General features: G+C 51.0%; 1 protein-coding gene across 1 annotated transcript in view; it reads right to left on the bottom strand.

The window, feature by feature from the left end:
• Window positions 1-1,087: 1,087 nt before the first annotated feature.
• The window catches only part of GRIK3 (glutamate receptor, ionotropic, kainate 3), a 242,992-nt gene continuing 223,562 nt past the window's right edge, over window positions 1,088-20,517 (bottom strand). The window contains exons 14-16 of the mRNA XM_011989018.1: window positions 11,623-11,845; window positions 10,510-10,760; window positions 1,088-7,596 (exon numbers count right to left, since the gene is read on the bottom strand). Of these exons, the coding sequence (XP_011844408.1) occupies window positions 7,402-7,596; window positions 10,510-10,760; window positions 11,623-11,845 (669 nt within the window). The 3' untranslated portion in view covers window positions 1,088-7,401. The remainder of the gene's footprint in view (window positions 7,597-10,509; window positions 10,761-11,622; window positions 11,846-20,517) is intronic.

The following is a 20,517-nucleotide window of genomic DNA, read 5'->3' on the forward strand; positions in this document are numbered from 1 at the left end:
CAAGCTGGTGCAATCATAGCCACTTTCCTCATAATTAGGCCTGGGATACTTAATTCCGTGTCAAGGGTGGTGGGCATTTGGACTGAAAGGTTGTGCAGAGTCAGGGTCTGAGATGTGTCAGGGTCTGAGGGACATCTTTCATTCAAAGTAGATCATATGTGTTAGGAGCTTAGCCAGCACCTGCCACATGGAAAGTGCTCAATAACCATGAGCTATTTTTAAGATGATGTCATAGGATAACATGGAGGATTCTGGTTGGAAAGGGTCTCTACCAATTCAGTCTGTTTGCACGAGAGTTGGAGGCAGAGGTGAGGCAGAGGCCACCTTCCCACTCCCCTTTGGGCTGTTTCTGTCATGGGAACATGAGATTTTTCAGCAGCTTCAGTCCACTACTCATCTCCAACTTCTTGGGTGCTGAGGAGCACCATGATGTGGGGTGGTGGCGGCCCCAGTGTCTTGATGGACTTCCTGGACCCTGGATTGCAGCTCTGGGGTGTCTTTCCTCCCACCTCAGAGGTGGTCATGCCCTAGTGGGTCAGTTCTGTATTATTCTGGGAGCCATTCCTGGAGGCCCGAGTTGGCCAGGCTCCCTCATCTCTTCCACTGGTTTTATAAACCTCCATACTGAATCCCTTCCTGCTGGAAACGCCCTGCCCTGAACTCTGATTGTATGAGCAGTTTCCGGCTCCAAAGGGCAGCTGACATAGAGCTTTCTCATTTCCAGTCTGAAAAAGCTCAGGCGAGACTCTGGCCAAGCTGGGATAAGGTGTCCACCTGACCTCACCAGCTATGACCAAAGGGACGGGGCCACACGAATAAGTATGTGGCAACTCCCAAGGGAGTGTGTGGATGGAGATGAGTTGGGGAGGGGTGTTGCCAAGGGAAGGGAAGATAGAGGTCAGACAGTCCCAAGGACAGACCCTACATCCTCAATGTCTGAACCAGGAGGCTGGCCGGAGCCACCCGCCTCCAGTGTCTCTTGCCTGGGACACAGTCATCCCTGGGGGAAGATGACAAAAGTTCATCGTCCAGCACCTTCTGGTTCTAAGGAGAGAAGAGAAACAGAAAACACACCTCAAGGGAGCCCTGTTTTCTAGAAACATTTTATTTAAAATTTAAAACCATATTACTTCATACAGCAAACTGTGCACTTTGATATATCACAGTGTCTTAAAAAGGAAAATAATCGGATTTGTTTGGAAATTTATTTACATCAGCCTAGAATGATTGGCAAGTAACACAGTTACTATGAAACCCAAATTGTTACAAAATGTTTACAAAAAACTATATTCATAGAAATTCTGCATGTCCACAAAGGGCATCCCCTGAATGGCCCAGAGACCAGTGTGTGGGAACCATGTTGAGTGGGAGTAGGGGGCTTCCAGGCACTCTGGTCTGGGTGGTGGGACAGGTCTAGGGTCTCAGAGGCCCATGGTGCTGCCTGGGGGCTCAGCCCAGAGCCTGGGAACTGAGGCCCCTACCATGGGAGGCCCAACCAGGAAGTCGGCCCAGGCAGAGATGGGATGGGGACTTGACGCACAGTGGTAAGAGGGCCCATGATTCCTATGGAACCAAGACGGGATGCTCCTCATGGGGCTGGAGTCAGGCGTGCTTGGTCAGGGCCCCAGAGGCAGACCCAGAGTTCAGGCAGACCAGCCTGACACCCGAGGCCGAAGCTGGGGCAGGCTGCTGACTGCACGGAAGCCCACTTCAGATATCTCCTCCCCTGCATGCTCCAGAGATGCTCAGACCTGCAAAAGAGGCTAAAGGAATGGAACTGCAGAGAACAGACCGATCTGGCTGAGCCAGGGACAGAGGTCTGCAGCCTCCTGGGGAGGGGGCACTCTGCCAGCTGCCCTGCCAGGATGCCGCAGGGGACAGAAGGGCAGATAGATGGAGCCTGGGCCGTGCTAGGCTAGGAGCTACCTTCTTGCCTCTCATCTTTCACCTCTCTGGCTCTGAGGTCACTCCCTGGCAGCTGGTCTCTGGGTCAAATGGGGCTGGGGAGGTTGTCTGAGGTGAGGCAAACCCTTGGCTGGCATTTGACTGAATCTATGGCTGCTTCTTCATGTCTGGAGGTCTCAGAGTTTTGATTCATAAAATGGAGACAATCTGGGAGGTGATGTGAGGTCCACTGTTCTAGAAGGCAGGAGGACAGGATCAATAACAGGGGCATGGGAACACTGTATCAGCATGCTGGCCATGCCCTGGGGGCATTCTCTTTAACAGGTGCTTTCCCTAGCTGTGAGCTGTGTTGTGTGCAAGTTGTGACTGCTTCTGCAAGTGGGTGAGAATCAGAGGCAGAGGCTTTTGCTACCGAGACTAGCCCCACCTTCTAGGGTATCCTAGGTGGAGCCTGAAACCTACCTGCGATTCTGCAGGCAGGTGTGAGAATACGCCTGGGGAGTGGTCTGCTCTTTCCCAGCCCTTCTGCTCCTGATGAACTGCCCCGGAACTAGAATGTAATATTGGCACAGGGGCTGAGTACTAGCATGACATTGCTTCTCAGACACACCTGGCTGTCCTGCCTCAGACAGGCTCGGATGGAGATGAGGTCCGTTGGCCAATCCTGCCCCTCCCACAGGAGGCCCTGGCGGTGCAGGACTCACCTGGCAGCACCATGGAGCTCTGCCCTCTTCTTCAGGGTCTGGAGCTCTGATGTGTGGAGGGCCTTCCTCACCCCAAGGGGCTCTCTGAGACCTCCGTCCCAGACTTTGCTGCTGCAGCCCCCATCTCTCACCTGGTCCCCACCCATGCTGGCTGGGTTATGTACACTCTGTGTGCAGACGTGCAAGAAAGGGTTGTATACACATGGGCTACAGGTCATATATACACTGTGCATATATATATATATACAGTATATATATACATTTTACATTCATATATATATTGTACAGAACATTAACCTTCTACCTAAAAGTTTTGTGACTTTATGTATGACCTCAGCTCTGAAACTTTAACTCCAGGGCAAATTCAGGACTGAAGGGAGGGCTTGCTGTAAACTGCCATGGGGACAGAGGGCACGGCCCTTCCATGGCGGCCAGCAGCTGGGCCCCTTCCAGATGTGTCCACCTGACCTGCAACTTTCAGATGTGTCTAATCCAGAGACCTGCCCACAGAGTTGGGCTTATTTCTTGTATCTGTCCATGGGGCTGGGCCCATCCCAGATGGTAAGTCCATGCAGCTGTTTGTTCAAACCTCTAGCCCCTTTGCAGATGGGTATCCACACAGGAACATTCCAGATGTGAGCCACAGAGGCCAGCCTCCTTTCAGATGTTTGTGCATGTAGCTGGGAGTGGGTCAGGGAGGGACCAACTTCAAGCTGAGTGACGAAGCGGAAGCTATGACCCACCCCCCAGACCCACTATCCCTGGAAAAGTAGGCAGAAAGGGAGCTTTTGATTGTTCTTGGTGAGCGCACACCTGGTGGAGAGGGAGCAACTTCTAACCCGTTTGGCCCTTTCCCCCGGCCTGGGCCAGGATTCCCATTTTCCAGGGCCTGCGGCATGGCAGGGATTGGGGGTGGAGCCAGATTGTGCTTCCAGCTTAGACAGAGTCTTGGCTGTGAGGAGGGGGTGGCCCTCTTACCCCTCAGACACTCAAAGTCAGCACATTGGCCAAGGTGGCATCTCCCCTCTCGAGAGACTCTTGCAGCATGGGGCCACCTGAACACTGACAACGCTCTGAGGATTTTCTTCTGTCCAGAGCAGAGAAACCAGCAGCAGGACAAGTGGAGAGTGATTGGGAGGGCTCACTGTCCTTAAGCCTCAGGGCCTCAGCAGGGGTGGTGGGGTCAGTGTCTTCTTACCACTGCCCCTCAACTTGGCCAGCTTGAGCAGGTGGAGAGGAGGCACTGGCATTTGGGGATGAGGTGGGGACATTCTTCTGTTCAGGGCTGGCATGTGGCACCACGCAGGGGCAGTCCAGTATCTGCTCAGGCAGATTCCATCTTCTGCTCCTTCCAAACAAGCTTTCATGTTTCCCATCACCTCTCAGTGCCTGTGTGTGCACACACACTACACGTGCATACACACACATACACACACGTATGCACCTGCCCCAGCTCAGCTCCATGCCCACTGGCAGGACAGACCTAAACTTAAAAAAACACCAGATCTGCCTCACTGGAAACACTTTCCTACTCCGTTCCCCCTCACAGATGTAGCATCACTTTCAGTCCCCCCGGACAGAGCTCATGCTTGGGCAGCAGTGGTCCCCACTGCACTTTTAATACTAGGCTGGTCTGTAGGACAAACGCAGGACATTGACCAGAAGTCAAATAACAGCCACACTGACAACACTTGAACCTCAGGATGCCAGGCTTGCACGGGAGAGGAGATGAGGCAGCGTGCCCTCCTGCTTCCACACAGGAGTCTAAAGACCAGTCCGTACCTTTTGGGGGATTTCTCTAATTGAATTGTGCCTCTATTTATCCACTATTCTTTGTTCCTTTTATAAAAATTCTCACCACTTCTTCCTCCTGTCACAATCCACATATATGCATAGCCTCAGAAGAACATGCTCATGTAGCATCACGCACAAAACACATGTGTGAGACAAGAGCAAGAATGAGGCACGTGCTATGAAACTGTACTGGACAAAATAAGACGGTGGTTAATGATTGTGTTTGCTGACAGCAAATTGGCAAATACCTTCATTAGAATCCTGTTACCTGGGAATTACAAAAAAAAGTTTTCCCTTCAAACAGGACATGATGTCTACAGCAAAGGCATCAGCACCATGAGCCCTCGAAGGGTTGCGCCCCCATCTCCTGGCAAGTGTGCCCATGCAACCTTGGTGACTCTCTGTGACAAATGATCTCTCCCATGACAGAAGTGCAAACAGACCCTGGTGCCTGGCCTTCCTGATTGTCTGTCTCTGCTTCCACCGTGACCTGGAACACATGTGTGTGTCCCGCATACACTCGGAAACTTCAACTCCACATGACTTCTTGTCTACAGCACGCATTGACCCATGTCACACAACTCTCTGGTCCTGGCCTTCCCCCTGCTCCCCACTGTGCACACATGCCTGTACACATGTGTGCACATGCACTCGCACACGGACCCCTTAGTGACATGGCTTCTCCTTTTATGCATATTTGGCTAGCTGCAGTTATGATCCTGTCCTTCATCCTATGCCATTCAGTGTACATATGCACACACACACACACCAGCATGCACACACGTGTGCATGCATGCTTACATATGCATACTCACCAGGGCCCCAACATGACATGGCTTCTCTGGTTTTTACATATATGGGGCCTTGCTGCTCACCCAGATTGTCTCCCTCGTCCCCAACTCACTCAGATACACATACACACGCATATGCACACATCAGATCCCCAAGGATTCACCTATTATTTCATGGCCTGGACTATGTTCTATGTCCAGATCTGTCCTGTGCCCCAGCCCCTGAAGTTCACACATACAAACACAAAGACACAGACACACATGCACACGCCCTCGGTACCCTGAAGCTTATGACAGCATGGCTTTTCCTAACATTACATGCATGGGGCTTTGGTGTGTGTCTAGCCCTCCTCTCCCTCGTCCAATGTACATAGCCAGCCAGAACTGCTGGGATTTTGGGCACCCGCTGGTTTGGCCCTGCAGTTCACAGTCTGGAAGAGGGACAGTGTTTATCACATGAGCCCACTGTGGTCTCCTGCTTTGCTAGAGATTACCCTTCACCCAGATGAGAAAGCCCTTGAGATCCAAATGTAGCTCTTCCCTAACCGGGCTTCCCAAGCAGCACGGGACAGAGGTGGGAGTGGAGTGGCTGGTGTGCCCCAGTTCTCATCCAGAATCCCCAGAACCTCCCTGCACTGTTCAAAGCCTGCCGTCCATCCTTGGCCATGGCAAACCTGCTGGCCCATCGTGTTCTCTTTAAGGACACTTTGTTCCTAATCCTTCATGTCTCATTCTTTTCCAAGACTCTTAAAGTTACAGACCTCTAGAGCATTCGTCACAGCAAGCTGGAACTCATAGATCATCTGGTCCACCCCCTGGCTGGTCCCCAACCTGCTGCTGCTTCTCTACTGTCTTCCCCAAGCCCCACAAGGTCATAGTTGCTCTGGACAACAGACAAGGGGCCAGGATGGCCTCGTGTCTCTGTGTGGGGTCTTTGGTTAATTCTCCAGGAGGCAGCTTCTTCCTCCCCACCCTTGGGGCCTCTGCCAGCTATGATATTATGTCCCTAGAAACTTTCTTTTTCTGAGGAGCATCTCTACATTTGGTAAGTCTAGGAGACCAGAAGCTCTTTTGGTCCCTTCTGGTTTCCCCCACCTAGCCCCAAGTTAGCCTGTGTAGTAGGACACTGACTCCTTTTTGAGGAGGGGCAACTTGACTTTCACTTCAATCAACTCTTTTCTTTCAAAAAGACAGAGGAAGGCCAAGGTTAACCAGCTAGGAATGGGGAGTTGTTGATGAGAAGATGGCAAAGAGCCCAGGTTTCCAAATGCGAACAGGGTTTAGATAACAACTTGCTAACCAGGAAGGTGAGATCCATTGGCACAAGAGCCGGTGGGACTTCCGTGGAATCTGCTTTTCCTCTGCTGGGCTTCAAATATCGGCTGAGTCTTTGGGCATCCTTTGTTAGAGATTCAGGGGGTCTTCTCTCCTCTGGCCAGAAAGCCGAGAAGAATTTTCTGTGGCCACTCCCCACTTATATTCTTAGAGACCTCCTAGAGCATTAGGAACCACTGGGTCATTGTCCATAAGAATCCAAAATGGCGACTTCTGTTTGTGCATTCTCTTCTCTCCCATACCCCAAGCTCCTCTTTTCCCCGTGTGACTCTGTCTTCAACTCTGCCAAAACAGGGGCTGCCAGGGGTGGTGCCAAGTCCAGAAGATCAGGACCATGTGAACAGCCCCAGAGGGATGAAGTCTTCCTTCTGCCCAGGCATATGGGATGGGCATCCCTCACCATGAACTCCCATTGGCAGCCATGCTAGAACTTCCTTAAGGCGCCAAAGGCTTGTGTCTCTGGCCTCATGGTCAACTGACGGAGGCCTGGGCTCTTGGGGAAGAAATGGTAACATAAGAGATGTCTTCCATTTTCTGTGGCCTCTGCAGGGCCATGGCAGAAACTTCTGACTCTGGAGGAGAGTAGAGGGGCGGGTGAGTTTGGCCTGAGAGAGGCATGTGCTTCCTTTGGCCTTGGCTATCTCGGCTGGCAGCTTTAGAAACCCACAGAAGATCTGAGGAGGATGAAGCCCAAGCAGCTGGCCTGAGAGCCTGTTGGCTTCCTGGCAGGTAAGGGCAGGAGGCTTCTGGCCCAACAGGCAGGTGGCAGCTCTGGTCCCCAAGCCCAGTGTGAGGACAGGGGACGTTCCTTCCAATCTCCTTTGCTTTCCTCTGCCCAGCCCCCAGGCCTGTGGTCCCCACCCCAGCTGTGCCTAGGGGAACACAGGGGCTAAGGATGTGCTGCAGGCCATGCTGTCCTTGCCGGGAAGCCGGCGGTCATTGAATGTGTGCATGTTGATGACGGCGTCAGTCTTGACCATCAAGGGAGGCTGCGGCTTGTGCTTGACTCGACGTTGGCAGGTGAGGGAGAAACGGATCTCATCGGCCACGGTGCTGCAGAAGGAACGCTGCAGAAGGGTGGAGGAGAGGGGTCGGAATAGAGGCACAGAGTGATGCCCGGCCCTGTAACTCCAGCCAGTTCTGCCCCTTCCTCCCAGAGTCTGTGCTAAGGCTACCCATCTTTCTCATACCTTCACCCCACCCATCCCTCTGCCACCTGTAAGGTGATTAGTTTGTGCAGCAGTCTACGAAACCTGACATTCTTATTTGGAGACTAAGGTAGGTGAAGCATCATCTTAACCTCATTTACACATGAGCAAACTGAGGTTCTAAATGGCATGCACATTAACGTCTGAGGAGCTCTGGTTTACCTGTGCCGTTTTTCTTCACTGGACTCAGAGGGCAGGAACCAGCCAGTTTTATCCCCATGAGCCCAACTCCCGAGCCCTGACCAAAGCACTAGCTTTGGCCCAGGGTCAGGACTGAAGAAACATTTGACGAATGAATGGATAAACTTTCTCCTGGAAGGGCTTCCAACTAAGGGGAAGAATCAGTATCTTCTCACTCAGGGAAGTTCAGCACATGTTTCTTGAGGTGGGAAACTGGGAGGCAGGTCCCTGTAGGGCTGTTGGGTGTCAGGGACCTCCTTCTGGCCTGGGTCCCTGCACAGAGCCAAGAGGGACAGCAGGAGCGCAGCATTTCCCACAGGTATCTGATGATGGTGGCTTCCAGAGGTTGTCCTGCAGCTTGCATGGAAGGCAGTGGGGGCTGTTGATAGCTCAACTTACCCAGTGAGGCCAGGGCACTAGCACCAGGTCACTTGTGTGCAGGGGACTAGGCTTTGAATTCTTGCTCTGCCTCCTACCAGCTGTGACTCCTTCAGGCTTCCCTTTCCTCACCTACTACATGCAGAACGTCATCCCTCCTTGCCTCCCTTTCTTCATTCCACAAATATTTAATGCGACCCTACTATGTGCCAGGCACTGCTCCAGGCGTTAGGCATGCAGCAGTGAAGAAGACGGATGAAGTCGCAGCCCACTCAGGGAGCTTGCAGTCTAACGATGGGAGGGAACAGATAATGAACATGTGAACAAATAAATACTTTCAGACAGTGATAGCTATTAGGAAGAGAATCAAGCAGTGAAATGGGATAGAGAGGGACTGGGAATGGGGGCAGGTAATGAAGGCTACTTGAGGAGGTAACATTGGAACTGAAACAAGAATGGCCAGAAGATGTCAAGAACATACCCTCTGAGGGTGGAGCATTCCAGGAGCAGCATGTGCAAAGGGCCTAAGGCAGAAATGTGCTTGGTGTGTTCAGGACTGAACAAGAGGCCAGTGTGTGTGGAGCAGAGTAGGGGAAGAGAGTGAGGGAAGGAGGTGGTCAGAGAAGTGGAGTAGATAGATCCTTTAGGCTTTTTGGTGGAATGAGTAGCTCCTGTTTTTTTGAGATGAAATCTCTGTCTCCAGGTTGGAGTGCAGTGGCCCGATCTTGGCTCACTGCAACCTCCGCCTCCTGGGTTCAAGCGATTCTCCTGCCTCAGCCTCCTGAGTAGCTGGGATTACAGGTGCAAGCCACCATGCCCAGCTAATTTTTGTGCTTTTAGTAGTGACGGGGTTTCACAGTGTTGGCCAGGATGGTCTTGATCTCTTGACTTTGTGATCCGCCCGGCCCGGCCTCCCAAAGTGTTGGGATTACAAGCGTGAGCCACCGTGCCCGGCCGGGAGCTCCTTTTAACTGTAATGGGAATTCTCAGAGAATTTGGTTGTTGTTCTTTTTTGATGTATCATAATTTTGTATCAACAGAGAACCATTCTCTGTTGTTAGACATTTAGGTGTTTACCCCTCCCTGCCATCTTTTCGTGTTATAATTTACACTTCAGCAAATTTCCTTGTAAATAAAACCGTGTCTATCTTTGACCACTTACACATGGTACATTTCTAAAAGTGGAAATTGATAGGCCAAAATGTATGGATACTGTGGAAGACTCTGAACATACCATGAAGTTGCCTTCCAGAAAAGTACCTGCATAGACTTCCCTCAGCAATGCTGGACAGTGTCCCTTCCCTTCCACCCTTGCAAATTCCAACATCGAGTATTATCTTTTCCCCTCCTCTTTGTTGACTGAGGCTTGCTGGTTATAGAGGATTCCATTTCGTTTTTTACGGATATGTAAGTTGCTTGTTTATAATGGGCCCCTCTATATATAATTTAACTGCAATCTCCTTGAACTTCTCTGTGAGTTGTGCTTCCCCCCCGCCCAGCGGCCCTTAACTCAGGCACACATTTAAATCACCCTGCAGGCTTTTGTAAAAGCACAATGCTGGCTCCACCACAGACCAATTAAAACAGAGAGTCTCTGGGAGTGAGTCCAGAGTATTAGCACTTGAAAACTTTCTCCCTGTGATTCTAATTTGCTACTGGGACCCAGAACTACTGCCCGACCATGCTTGAATTAATCAGAAGGCTTGAGCCTAGTTCTACTGTCTATATGCTTGGGCCAAGCCTGTTAACTTTTCCTTTTTAAACTTTTCATTATGGAAATTTCCAAATATATGCAAAGGTAGAGAGAATGGTATAATGAACCACTATGCAACCATCACCCACCTTCAACAATTACCCTGGAGGGTTTTATGCAGGAGAATGATATGGTTTGAGTTAAGTTTTAAACAAGGCACCGGTTGCTGTGTGAATTGTGGATGGTGCTGGGGAACCGTGGAGGCTGGAAGGCCAGTTTGAAGGCTGCGGCATAATCCAGGCAGGAGGTGATGGGGCTTGGCCTGGGGTGGGGCAACAGCGATGGAAAAAAGTGCTAGGTCAGGACAGAGGTAGAGTGGCAGGGCTTGCTGGCCCACTGGATACAGGGTGAGCTGTTGTGAGGCTGCGATGAGACACTATTGTGTGCCTGGCACATAGAGGGGTGAAGTCAGCGTGGATCTCCTTCCACGTCCTGTGCAGGCTCCAAGCTCTAAGGCTTACCTGCTCTCTCTCTGCTGTTTTGCGGAGCTTGTACACAAACTCGCCCACGGCCACCAGCACAGAGAGGACCAGCCCGGCGGCCAGGACAATGAAGATGCCCCCGATCTTCTGGATCCCCAGGGCACTGGCCTCTTTGTTTTCCTCCTCAGGGCACCCGCTGCCCCGCCACCATTTCTCCTTCATGATGTGCAGCTTGTCCTCCTCCTGAAGCTGCAGGATGGCGATGGTGATCTTGTCCCGGTATGGGGAGCCTGAGCAGGGAGAAGGGACCCCTAGCCATCAGTGGCGTGTGGCCCATGCTGTGTTTGGCCCTGCCAACACCCTGGTCAGGCCACCACCACTAGCCCTCTGGATCAGCTCATAAAAGGGGGGCCCTATCCCTGTGAGTCCTCTTTAAATCAACACATGGCATCTGGCTGGGTGGAAATGTCCTGTTTGAGCAGGGAGGTCGTACTCATCGTGTATCAGTCCCTGTGGGCTCCCTGAAGGCCCAGTGCCCCTGAGCTGCATCAGCAGGGGCAGGAGAGGGAAGGCAGGAATGGCCTCTGGGAACTGTCCCTGAACCTTATGTCTGTCCCAGCTCTCATTGCTTAGGTCAGGGCCACCCTCAAAAGGCATGCAGCTCCATCCCTCTGCTTCTGGGCTGAGAAAATGTCACCTATGTCCGGGCACGGTGGCTCACACTTGTAATTCCAGCACTTCGGAAGGCCAAGGCGGGCAGATCACCTGAGGTCGGGAGTTCAAGACCAGCCCGACCAACATGGAGAAACCCCATTTCTACTAAAAATACAAAATTGGCCAGGCATGGTGGCGCATGCCTGTAATCCCAGATACTCGGGAGGTTGAGGCAGGAGAATCACTTGAACCCAGGAGGCGGAGGTTGCGGTGAACCAAGGTCATGCCACTGCACTCCAGCCTGGGCAACAAGAGTGAAACTCCGCCTTAAAAAAAAAAAAAAAAGAAAAAAAGAAAGAAAAGAAAAGGGAGAAAAAGAAAATGTCACCTTTATCAGCCCCATGGAATGAGCTGCGAGAGGGAGCGTGAGTGGACACGGGGGTGGAGCTCCCCCTCTGCCCACACCCCTGCCCCTCCCACACGCAGCCCCTTGCTCACCCATGGGCGTGCCGATGCCGTAGCCCTTGGAGTCAATGAGTCCCCCAATCTGGGTGAGGTTGCAGTTCCTCTGCGTGACGTACTCGATGGTGGTGGACTCCATGAGCAGCGCGTAGTCGGCCGTCAGGGCCCTCTGGATGCCCTCCTCGTTGTTCTTCACCAGCGCCGAGGGCTTGCTGCTCATGAAGGCCCACATCTTCTCGAAGGTGGAGATCTTGGATTTCTGGGCCGCGAGGGAAGGGGTGATGCACACACTGTTACTAGCCACACCAGGGACCAAGCACTGCATATCCTGCTCAGCGGGGGTTGGGGCCTTGAACTCGGTCCACAGTCTTCAGAGAAAGGGAGTGCTACACGGTGCTCCGATATAGAAATTGAGGCCCTGGGAGCAAAGGTCCCCAAACACACTGCTGGCGAGGGATAAAGCAGAACTGCAGACTCAGGCCTGCTTCCTGGAAACCCTGACCATGGCACGAGTGGTCTTCAAACTGACTTTAAACATGGATTTTCTTTCCCTAAAATTTATTAAAAGTTAGCATGTTCAGGCTTTGTTCTAAGTGCTCTACCTGCATTAACTCATTGATTCTTCACAGCGATCACAGGAGACAGGTACCATCATGAGCCCCATTTTACAGATAAAAAGATTGAGGCACAGCTAAGTCACTTGCCTAAGTTTATCCAGGCACTAAGTAGCAAAGTCAGGCTTCAAACTCAGGCCATCTGGCTCCGGAGTCCATACCCCTAACCCCTCAGCTGCCCTGCCTCACAGAAACCACTGTGAGGGTGGAGGGAGAGAGACAGCTGCTCCTCGGGGCAAAGCTGAGTGGGTTCTGGGCCTCCCCTTTCGCTTCAACCAATGGAAGCCTCTTTTATGTCCTGTTTCAGAGGAAGATTTTGCCTCAAACATGTTCTACTTCATTACTGTGAGGAAGGAACAGGGTGCAAATTGCAGAGGGGGAAAAAAGTAAGGGCAGTCAGAGGAGGTGGTCTGCAAGCCCCCTTTAGCTGCACCAGTGCTCAGGGCTGTAGGGTCCTGGGCTGGACACTGTTGCATGAGCAAACCAGAATCCCTAAGACCAGGTCCAAGAGGTAGGATGCTATGCCTACCCTGGGGAGACAAAGAGAGGTTATTGGGGCCAGGAGAGAGGAGGGCAAGGGCTGAGTGTCCCTTGCTGCCTGGGGAGACTGCAGACCAGGGTGCATGGCATTCATGAGATTTCTTGGGAATTTAGTGCTTTGCCAACTGCCTGCTCCCAGCAGGGATCAGCCCTGCCCTGGCTGATCTCAGGGGAACAGGTGGCTCTGCAGGCCCCACTGAGCCCGGCTGGTTCCAAGTCTAGCTGTGCCTGTCTGTGATGTCAGCCTGTCTGACTGGCACCCAGCCCAGCTCCAGTGTGCCTGATGGCATGGGTGCACTTGAAAAGGCTGGCGCAGGACTAGGGCATGGGCAGGGGGATGGGGAAGAAGCCGTGCCTGCTGGGAGGGGGCTGTGGAGCCTGGGAGGAAAGTGTACTTTCTATTCTCCGGGTGCTTCCTAGCTCTGACAAAAGCTGTGCCCTCCTAAACTGGCTTCTAGAGACCCAAACATGCCCTGAGGAAGAGCAGTGGGAACAGGAAGGGGCACCAAAGCCACAGGCAGGACCCCTTGGAATTACATCTGAGCACCGTTGTCAGCTGAGTGCCAGTGATGCCTCCTTTGGGCACAGGGCTGGGGGCACCTTCACAGATAAGCAGTCACTCCCCAACCTACAAATTTACCTGCCCCAAAGCCAAAGGCATGAAAGGGCCCAAATGCCTGCAGCTCTCACTGGCCTCTCCCAGCTCCTCCTGATCCTCAGCCTGCCCTTCTTTCAGCCATTGCTGCTCTCCAGCTACTCCAGCTCCGCAGGACTCTCTTACCTCTGCCTCCAAGCCTTTTGTGCTCTCTGCTCTCCCACCTCCCCAGCTATTCTTCCACCTCAGCGCTTCCTGTGGCCCAGGTTGTGCCCCACTCAATATTCTTGCCCTTAAAAATCTTCCTGATGTTCAGCTCTTCCACCTCCCCAGTTGTTTCTTATTTTCTGGAAAATTTCCGATAAGCAGATTCTTCCACCTCCAATTTCTTTTACTCCCTCTGTTCCTTTCTCACTCCGCTACACCGTCTCCCCAGATTTTCCTGTTGTAGAAAGCTCCTAGTGATCCCCATCTCTGGTATTCATACCTTTGTGTAATCCCCTCTTCTTGAATGTGGGCTGAAACTAGTGGCTTGCTTTTAACTCCCCACAAAAGTGATGGGATGTCATGTCCAAAATTAGGTTACAGGAGACTGTGACTGGTACTCTCTCTGGCTCGTCTCACTCTGATGGAAGCTGGCTGCCATGTTGTGAGTTGCCCTATGGAGAGGTTCCCAGGGCAAGAAACAGAGGGCAGCCTCTGGCCAGCTATCAGTGAAAAACTGAAGCCTTTAGTTCAATCACCTGGGAGGAGCTGAGTCCTACCAACAAGCATGCAGTGAGCTTGGAAAACATGCCTTAAAATAACTGTAGCATTAGCCAACACCTTGACTACAGCCCCATGAGGGACCCTGAGCCAGAGGACTTAGCGAAACTGCCTGGATTCCTGACCCACTAGCTGTGAGACGGCAAATGTTCTTTTAAAACATGAAGTTTCAGGTAATTTGGTATGCAGCAATAGATAACTTATGCACCCTCTCAACCACATACTCACATAAGCAACTTCTGCTCCCAATATAGTTGCTTAGTCAAATAATCATCAATTCGAACTATTCCTGTAATCAAAGTATCCTAGCCCACTCATCCCTGCTTTGCCAGATACACATGTTCCCGATACTCTACCATCCTGGTTATTGGAACCTAAATACTTTTCTCCCTCCAGTGACTGCAGTTCTTCAGCTCCTTTCCATCCTTGTCTCTTCTGCTTTCCCAATTCTCCCTCTTCTACTAGAGGTGAGAACCAAAGGTAGATGAAGCAATCAGACCTCCTAATGTATCTGCCCATCTAATCTATCCTTCCATCCACCTGTTAACCCATCCATTCACCCATCGACCCATCCATCCATCCATCCATCCACCCACCTACCCATCCACGCACCCATCATCCATCCATCCAACCACTCACCCATCCATCCACTAACATATCTGATCATGCTACCATCCACACACCATCTACATACTAGTTAATTCAACTACTCTGACTATCCACCTATTACTTATCCATCCATCCATTTAACCATCTATCCAACCATCTATCTATCCATCCATCCATCTGTTCTCTTACCTACCTATCCATCCCCCAATCATCCATCCCTTTCTCCTCCTCACCCATCTTACCCACTCACTCTCCCAAGTCACCCACCCTCTCAGTCATCCATCCAATAAATCTCAAGTCTTTAGAAAAGTAACTTGACAATGAATCACTCAGGAAGCCCCACCTACTCCTTCTGTCTCAGAATGGGTTAAGAACTTCTCTTTCTCTAAACTCCTCCTTGTATCCTCCCCATACCCCAACACTTTATTCCTCTTATATACAGGCCTGCCTGACACCAAACCATATGCTCTTTCCAGTAACACAACACCATAGATGGAGACAGAAAATTCGGTTGGGGGCTGAAGGGAGTGTTGAGGCAGATGGGCTCTGAGGAAAGACACAAGAAAGGCACCAGCGGGTAAAGGAACTGAATGAGGAAGACGGGAAAGGACAACAGAGAGCTTGGGCCAGTGGAGATGGAAGGTGAAAACAAGGCATGAAGCTGGCTGTGACGTTAATTTTAAGAGACTCCTGGCTCCAGTACCAACTACATTATTATCTCCATCACCTTCAGGTAGATGGGTCTGAAATCTGCTTTCCTAGAATGGTCCCCACTGCCCTCGTCTTCTACCTTGGGGCCCCCATTCTCAACCTCATCTGCACATGGTCTCTGCTTCCCCTTAAGTGCTGTCCTTCTGTCCTTGAGTAGTTCAGTGATTCTGGGGCACAACCCTGAAAGGGTTCCTTCTGGCATGTCTAAGCAGGGATAGATAAATCCAGGGCCCTTCATGGACCCCCAGGTTCCTCTCTCCCATCTCTGGAAGAGTTGCCATCACAGGCCTGAGTTGCCATCACTGGCCAGAGCTATCATCACCACCCCAGGGAATAAAGTCCCACATACCTACAGCTCCTGTGTCATCCTGCCTGTCCCGGCCCTGGAGAGAACCTTACTAAGGATTGTTTCAGGGCTAGTCACCCAAATCAACTAATGGAATTATCTGGAACAACCAATACACGGCGGTGTGCCAGGACAGAGATGCTTTTTTTATCAGTAAAATTGGCAAGAAAGTAAATTCCAGGCTCACGACTTTCAATTCCAGCCTCCTCAAGGAAGCAAATTGATTTTCCCTGACTGAAGATACTTAATCTTGAGAATTTAACATTTCTGTACAAGAGAATGTATATAAGTCTACATATATATAGAGCAATTCAAAAGGGAGCTGAGTTTCAGGGAATGTGTGCAGAGATGCAGTAGCGATGGGATTGCATACAAGACCTTGGGTGTTTTCCATCCTGGAAAGGAGACCTTTTTCCATATTAAATGGCTTTCTTATCTCTGAGTGTGGAATCTTTGGCCTTACTGGATCCATGGACTTGAGCAGTTAATCATTTCTCTTGGGTCATTTCTATGGAGACAGGAGGCCTCTTTAGAGTCCACTGCCTCTGCCCACTGCTACAGGCCCCCTGGTAAGGACAGTCTAGCTCCTTGCTCAACCCCATCCTGGCAGCGGCCCCTGTTGGCTGCACATGCCTGAGGCTTGCTTGTGGGGGGCTGCAGGCTGGGGGTGGAGGTAGTGAGAGGGGTCAGCTCTACTACACTCTGGGGTCACACCAGCTTGGACTCAAATGCCTGCTCCTTCTGTGACCACAGACAAGCGACGTCACCTCTCTGAGCTTCACTTTCCATATCTGTAAAACGGGTGTTGTAAGAGTACCTGCTACTTAGGGTGATCGTGAACATTGAACAAGACAAAGGGTGTGAAGTGTTGAATACAGAGCCCGCCTCTAAGGCTCCATAGGTGGCCGGAGTCACTCTTTCCCTTTAAGGCTCCTTAATTCTCCTTAAGGCCCAGTTTTCTCATCTAGAAACTGGGGAGAAAATTCTCTATAGCGCTGAGTGGCTACGGCACTTAACGGGGTAAAAACTCAAATGCCGACAGGGGCCAGGCCAGGTATTTAAGTAACTAAAGAAGGCTGGGTGGGAGTCTGTAAACTGGAGATAAACATTGCCTCTCAGCTGCTGAGAACTCCTGCAATTGATGTTTTTAAAAAATATGCATATATTAATAAGCAATGCGTGGCCCCTCCAAATCATGTCTATAGGCTGCACAGGCCTGTGTATCACCAGTCTGCAACAATAAACAATAAAAAGTTAGCATTCACGGCACGCCTACTTCGTGCCAGGTAATGCTGTGAGGTAAATACACGAATTATCCCATTTAATAATCTCAAGAGCTCCACAAAGTGGGTGCCCATTAGCTGGTCATCTCCAGTGTGCTCCAGTTAAGTAATCTGCGCCAGGAGGGAACTTCGGGGCAAGAGGAAAGTGTCCAGCCTGCTTCTCTGGCTTGTATTCAGCCAACTGGAGGGCTCTGCAGAAGAGAAAGCCTTTGACCTAAGTCCTCCTGTATGCCTGGCTCTGAGCTAACCACTGTACATACAGGACCTCACTGAACCCTCTTGCCAATTGCTGCATGGTGAAAATAAGTATGTCATACAGGGGAGCATATGGAAGCCCAGAGAAGTGAAGTGACTTGCCTAAGGTCACCAGCAGAGACATCACCCCAGACTCAAATCCTGGTCTGTCTAACTTTAAAACTGATGTAACTTGATGACGACAGGCGGCACCACACTGAATTTTGCCTGGGCATTATGTTTTGGTCCCCCTACCTGCTTCTGCTTGAAGGCAGGGCTAAGGCTGTATGTGAGAGAGGCCAGCAGATGGGTCAGGAGAAGCTGGAAGCTGAGTTTGGGGAGTATATTCCTAGGCCCTCCAGCTCAGGGAAGGGTCTGTCATGTAGCTGGGAGGCAGGGGGTGGGCCGGGTGACCTCTCTGAGAGCATGCCCAGGTCAGATGCTAGGACTGAAGCTGTGTAAGGAGGGGGGTCTGACAATGGCCACGGGCCCAGGTAACCTGACATTCTTGGGCCCCTAGTTCCCACTCCTTCCCTAAGCCACTATCCCTCTCACCTGTTATGTGCTCCCTCACCCCCAGCACTGAAAAAGGTCTAAGTGGTTGGAGAAGCTGTCTTCCAACTTCCTCTCTCATCAAAGCTGTGCGGCCTTCCCTGCAAAGAACACGCTTTCCCAATGTTCTCCTTTACATTTTGCCTACATATTTTTACAGCCAAACAGTGCTTTCAAAGGCCTCCTTTTTCATCTCCTAATTAATTTTTATCTTCCAAGATGGAGGAAGGACAACACAGGAGATGCTGTTTGTGATGTCTGGTGCTCCCTGACAACTCTTCAAATGAAATTTCCTTTGGAATGATGGGGCTGCAGGGTGGGGGCGAGGGATCGAGAGACCCCCGAGAGCCCAGCGTCCCGCTTCCTGCTGCTGTTGTCTTTGGACAGAAACAGGTTTTCTCTCCCTTGTGAGTTCTACTCTCAGTCAGGGAGTTTTTTAAGACGGTGTGCTGCTTAACCAGGAACATGCTAACCACAGAAATGAAGTTCATCTGTCCTGCACTTTGGACCTTCAATACAGGCTGCCCACTGGGTTCTTAGTCCTCGATATTGTCTCCTGCATTTGTGCCACTTGGCTACTGCCATCTTTAAATCCCATCCTTTCACTCAACAACAGCATCCACTCAACATGTATTATTAGAGCAACTACGACGTGCCAGGACTGTGCAGGGCTGGGTATGTGGTCAACTGACTGTGGCTTCACTTTTCCCCAACTGCCTCCTGAGGACTGTGGCTGGGTCCTTAGAGAAGCCATATGAACACAGTGACCAAGAGCATAGGTACTAGAGCCAGGCTGCTTGGGTTCAAATTCCAGCCCTGCATTTCACTAGCTGTGGGACTTTAGGCAAGTCAGTTAGCCTCTCTGGGCCTTCCTTTCATCATGTGTCAAATGGAGATGATTATAATAATCTACCTTCCAGGGCTGTTATTGAGGACGTAATAAACAAATACAGGTAAAGTGTTTGGAGTGGTGCCTGGCACAAAGTAAGTGTTCATTAAATGTTACTCTTATTGTTGACTTTGCCAATGTCTCCCAGACATCTGATGGCTCCTCCTGGAGCTGCCTCCTGTTCAACAGTAGTGCAGCCTTGCCATATACTCTCATGGGCAGGGAGGACCACTTCTCAAGGAGAAGACTCTAGAGTGGATGGAGGGGAGGGCACTGTGCGTGAAGACAGAATGTCTGACCTTGTAACCGGCTCCACCACTGATCTGCTGTGTGACAATGGGCTGGGCCTGTTTCTCTAGGTTAATCTCAGGTCTCCTTGCAGCTCTAACCTGCAAACATTCTGTGCTAACCAGGAGGCTATCACCTGGTCTGGAGGAAGGTCTAATTAGGAAGTCCAACTACAGAGGGCAGGGGGGTGGCAAGGCAGGGAATTGGTTCATCCAGGGACCTTCAGCGGGGGCAGGGGGTAGTGGTGCTTCTAGCTCGTCATCTGAGGTGGGGGCAAGTTAATGTATCTACATTCAGGCTCTTCTCCCATAAGTAACAGTCCCATTGCTGCTGCCGATGACAGGGAGCCTGGGCAAAGAGAACTTCACTTGAATTAGGGCAGGAGACAATGTGGCCAGGCATAAAGAGGAATTAATTGACCATAGAGAGAGCAATAAAGTGGAGTTGGTTATGCAGGGGGTGTGGAGTTGTTGTTTCTGACCCACAGACTCCTGTGAGCATGGGCCCATGAAGCCCCAGCATCCCAGCTAGGTGACAGCATTTGTATCTCTCCTCTGCCCTCCTCACTGTGCCATTCGCAGGGAAGGTGGGTGAGGGCAGAGGAGGCTGTGGGAGGTGCCGCTTGATGCTGAGGGCAGCAGCTCAGTGGGGAGCTGGGACTAGGTTCTGGGAAGCCAATCTGAGCATCTTAGCATGGAGGGAGACAAGGACATCCAATCAGCAGCAATGAGCCTGCACCAGGCTTATTTATGCCATTTCCCTTTGATCGGGAGCCCTGCTTAGAGATGGGCTCATGCGTTATGCATGAGAGATGCTCTGGCACAGTCAAAGGGCTGGGCCACAGCCTGGGGATAGGCATGAGCAGGCAAGAATGTGTGCACACACACACACACACACATGCAGACACATATGCATGCACAGTCCATTATGCACACACACACACCCAGAGACACATTTGTACGAATGCATGGACCATTATACACATACGCAGACCCCCCCCACCATACAGAGATACATTTGCATACACGGGCCATTATACACACATACATGCAGACATATATACTTGCATGGATCATTATACATGCACACGCAGATACATATGTATGCACAGGCCATTATACACACACACAGAGATTCATGCATGCATAGGCCATTACACAGGCATACACGCACAAAGGCTAGTATACACACACATGTATCATGCATAAGCGGGCCATTACACACACACAGGCCCATCTGCCCTCCACTTATCTAGACATACCCATGAGGATATCCAAGCAGACAGTCACATGTATTTTCTCTGTACACATATACATGTAGACCTTCTGGTACACACTTGTACACATTCACTGGCACGTGTCCACATGCTCAGATCACAGACATGCATCCCCCATATGTTCAAGCACACATACACATAGATGCAGACACATGTCCAAGCACAAATACACACATGTCCCCACACAGGCAGAGTTGTGCACAGGCACATGTGTGCACACACACACACA

Source organism: Mandrillus leucophaeus, unplaced genomic scaffold (assembly GCF_000951045.1).
Source record: "Mandrillus leucophaeus isolate KB7577 unplaced genomic scaffold, Mleu.le_1.0 Scaffold343, whole genome shotgun sequence".
Lineage (NCBI taxonomy): Eukaryota > Metazoa > Chordata > Mammalia > Primates > Cercopithecidae > Mandrillus > Mandrillus leucophaeus.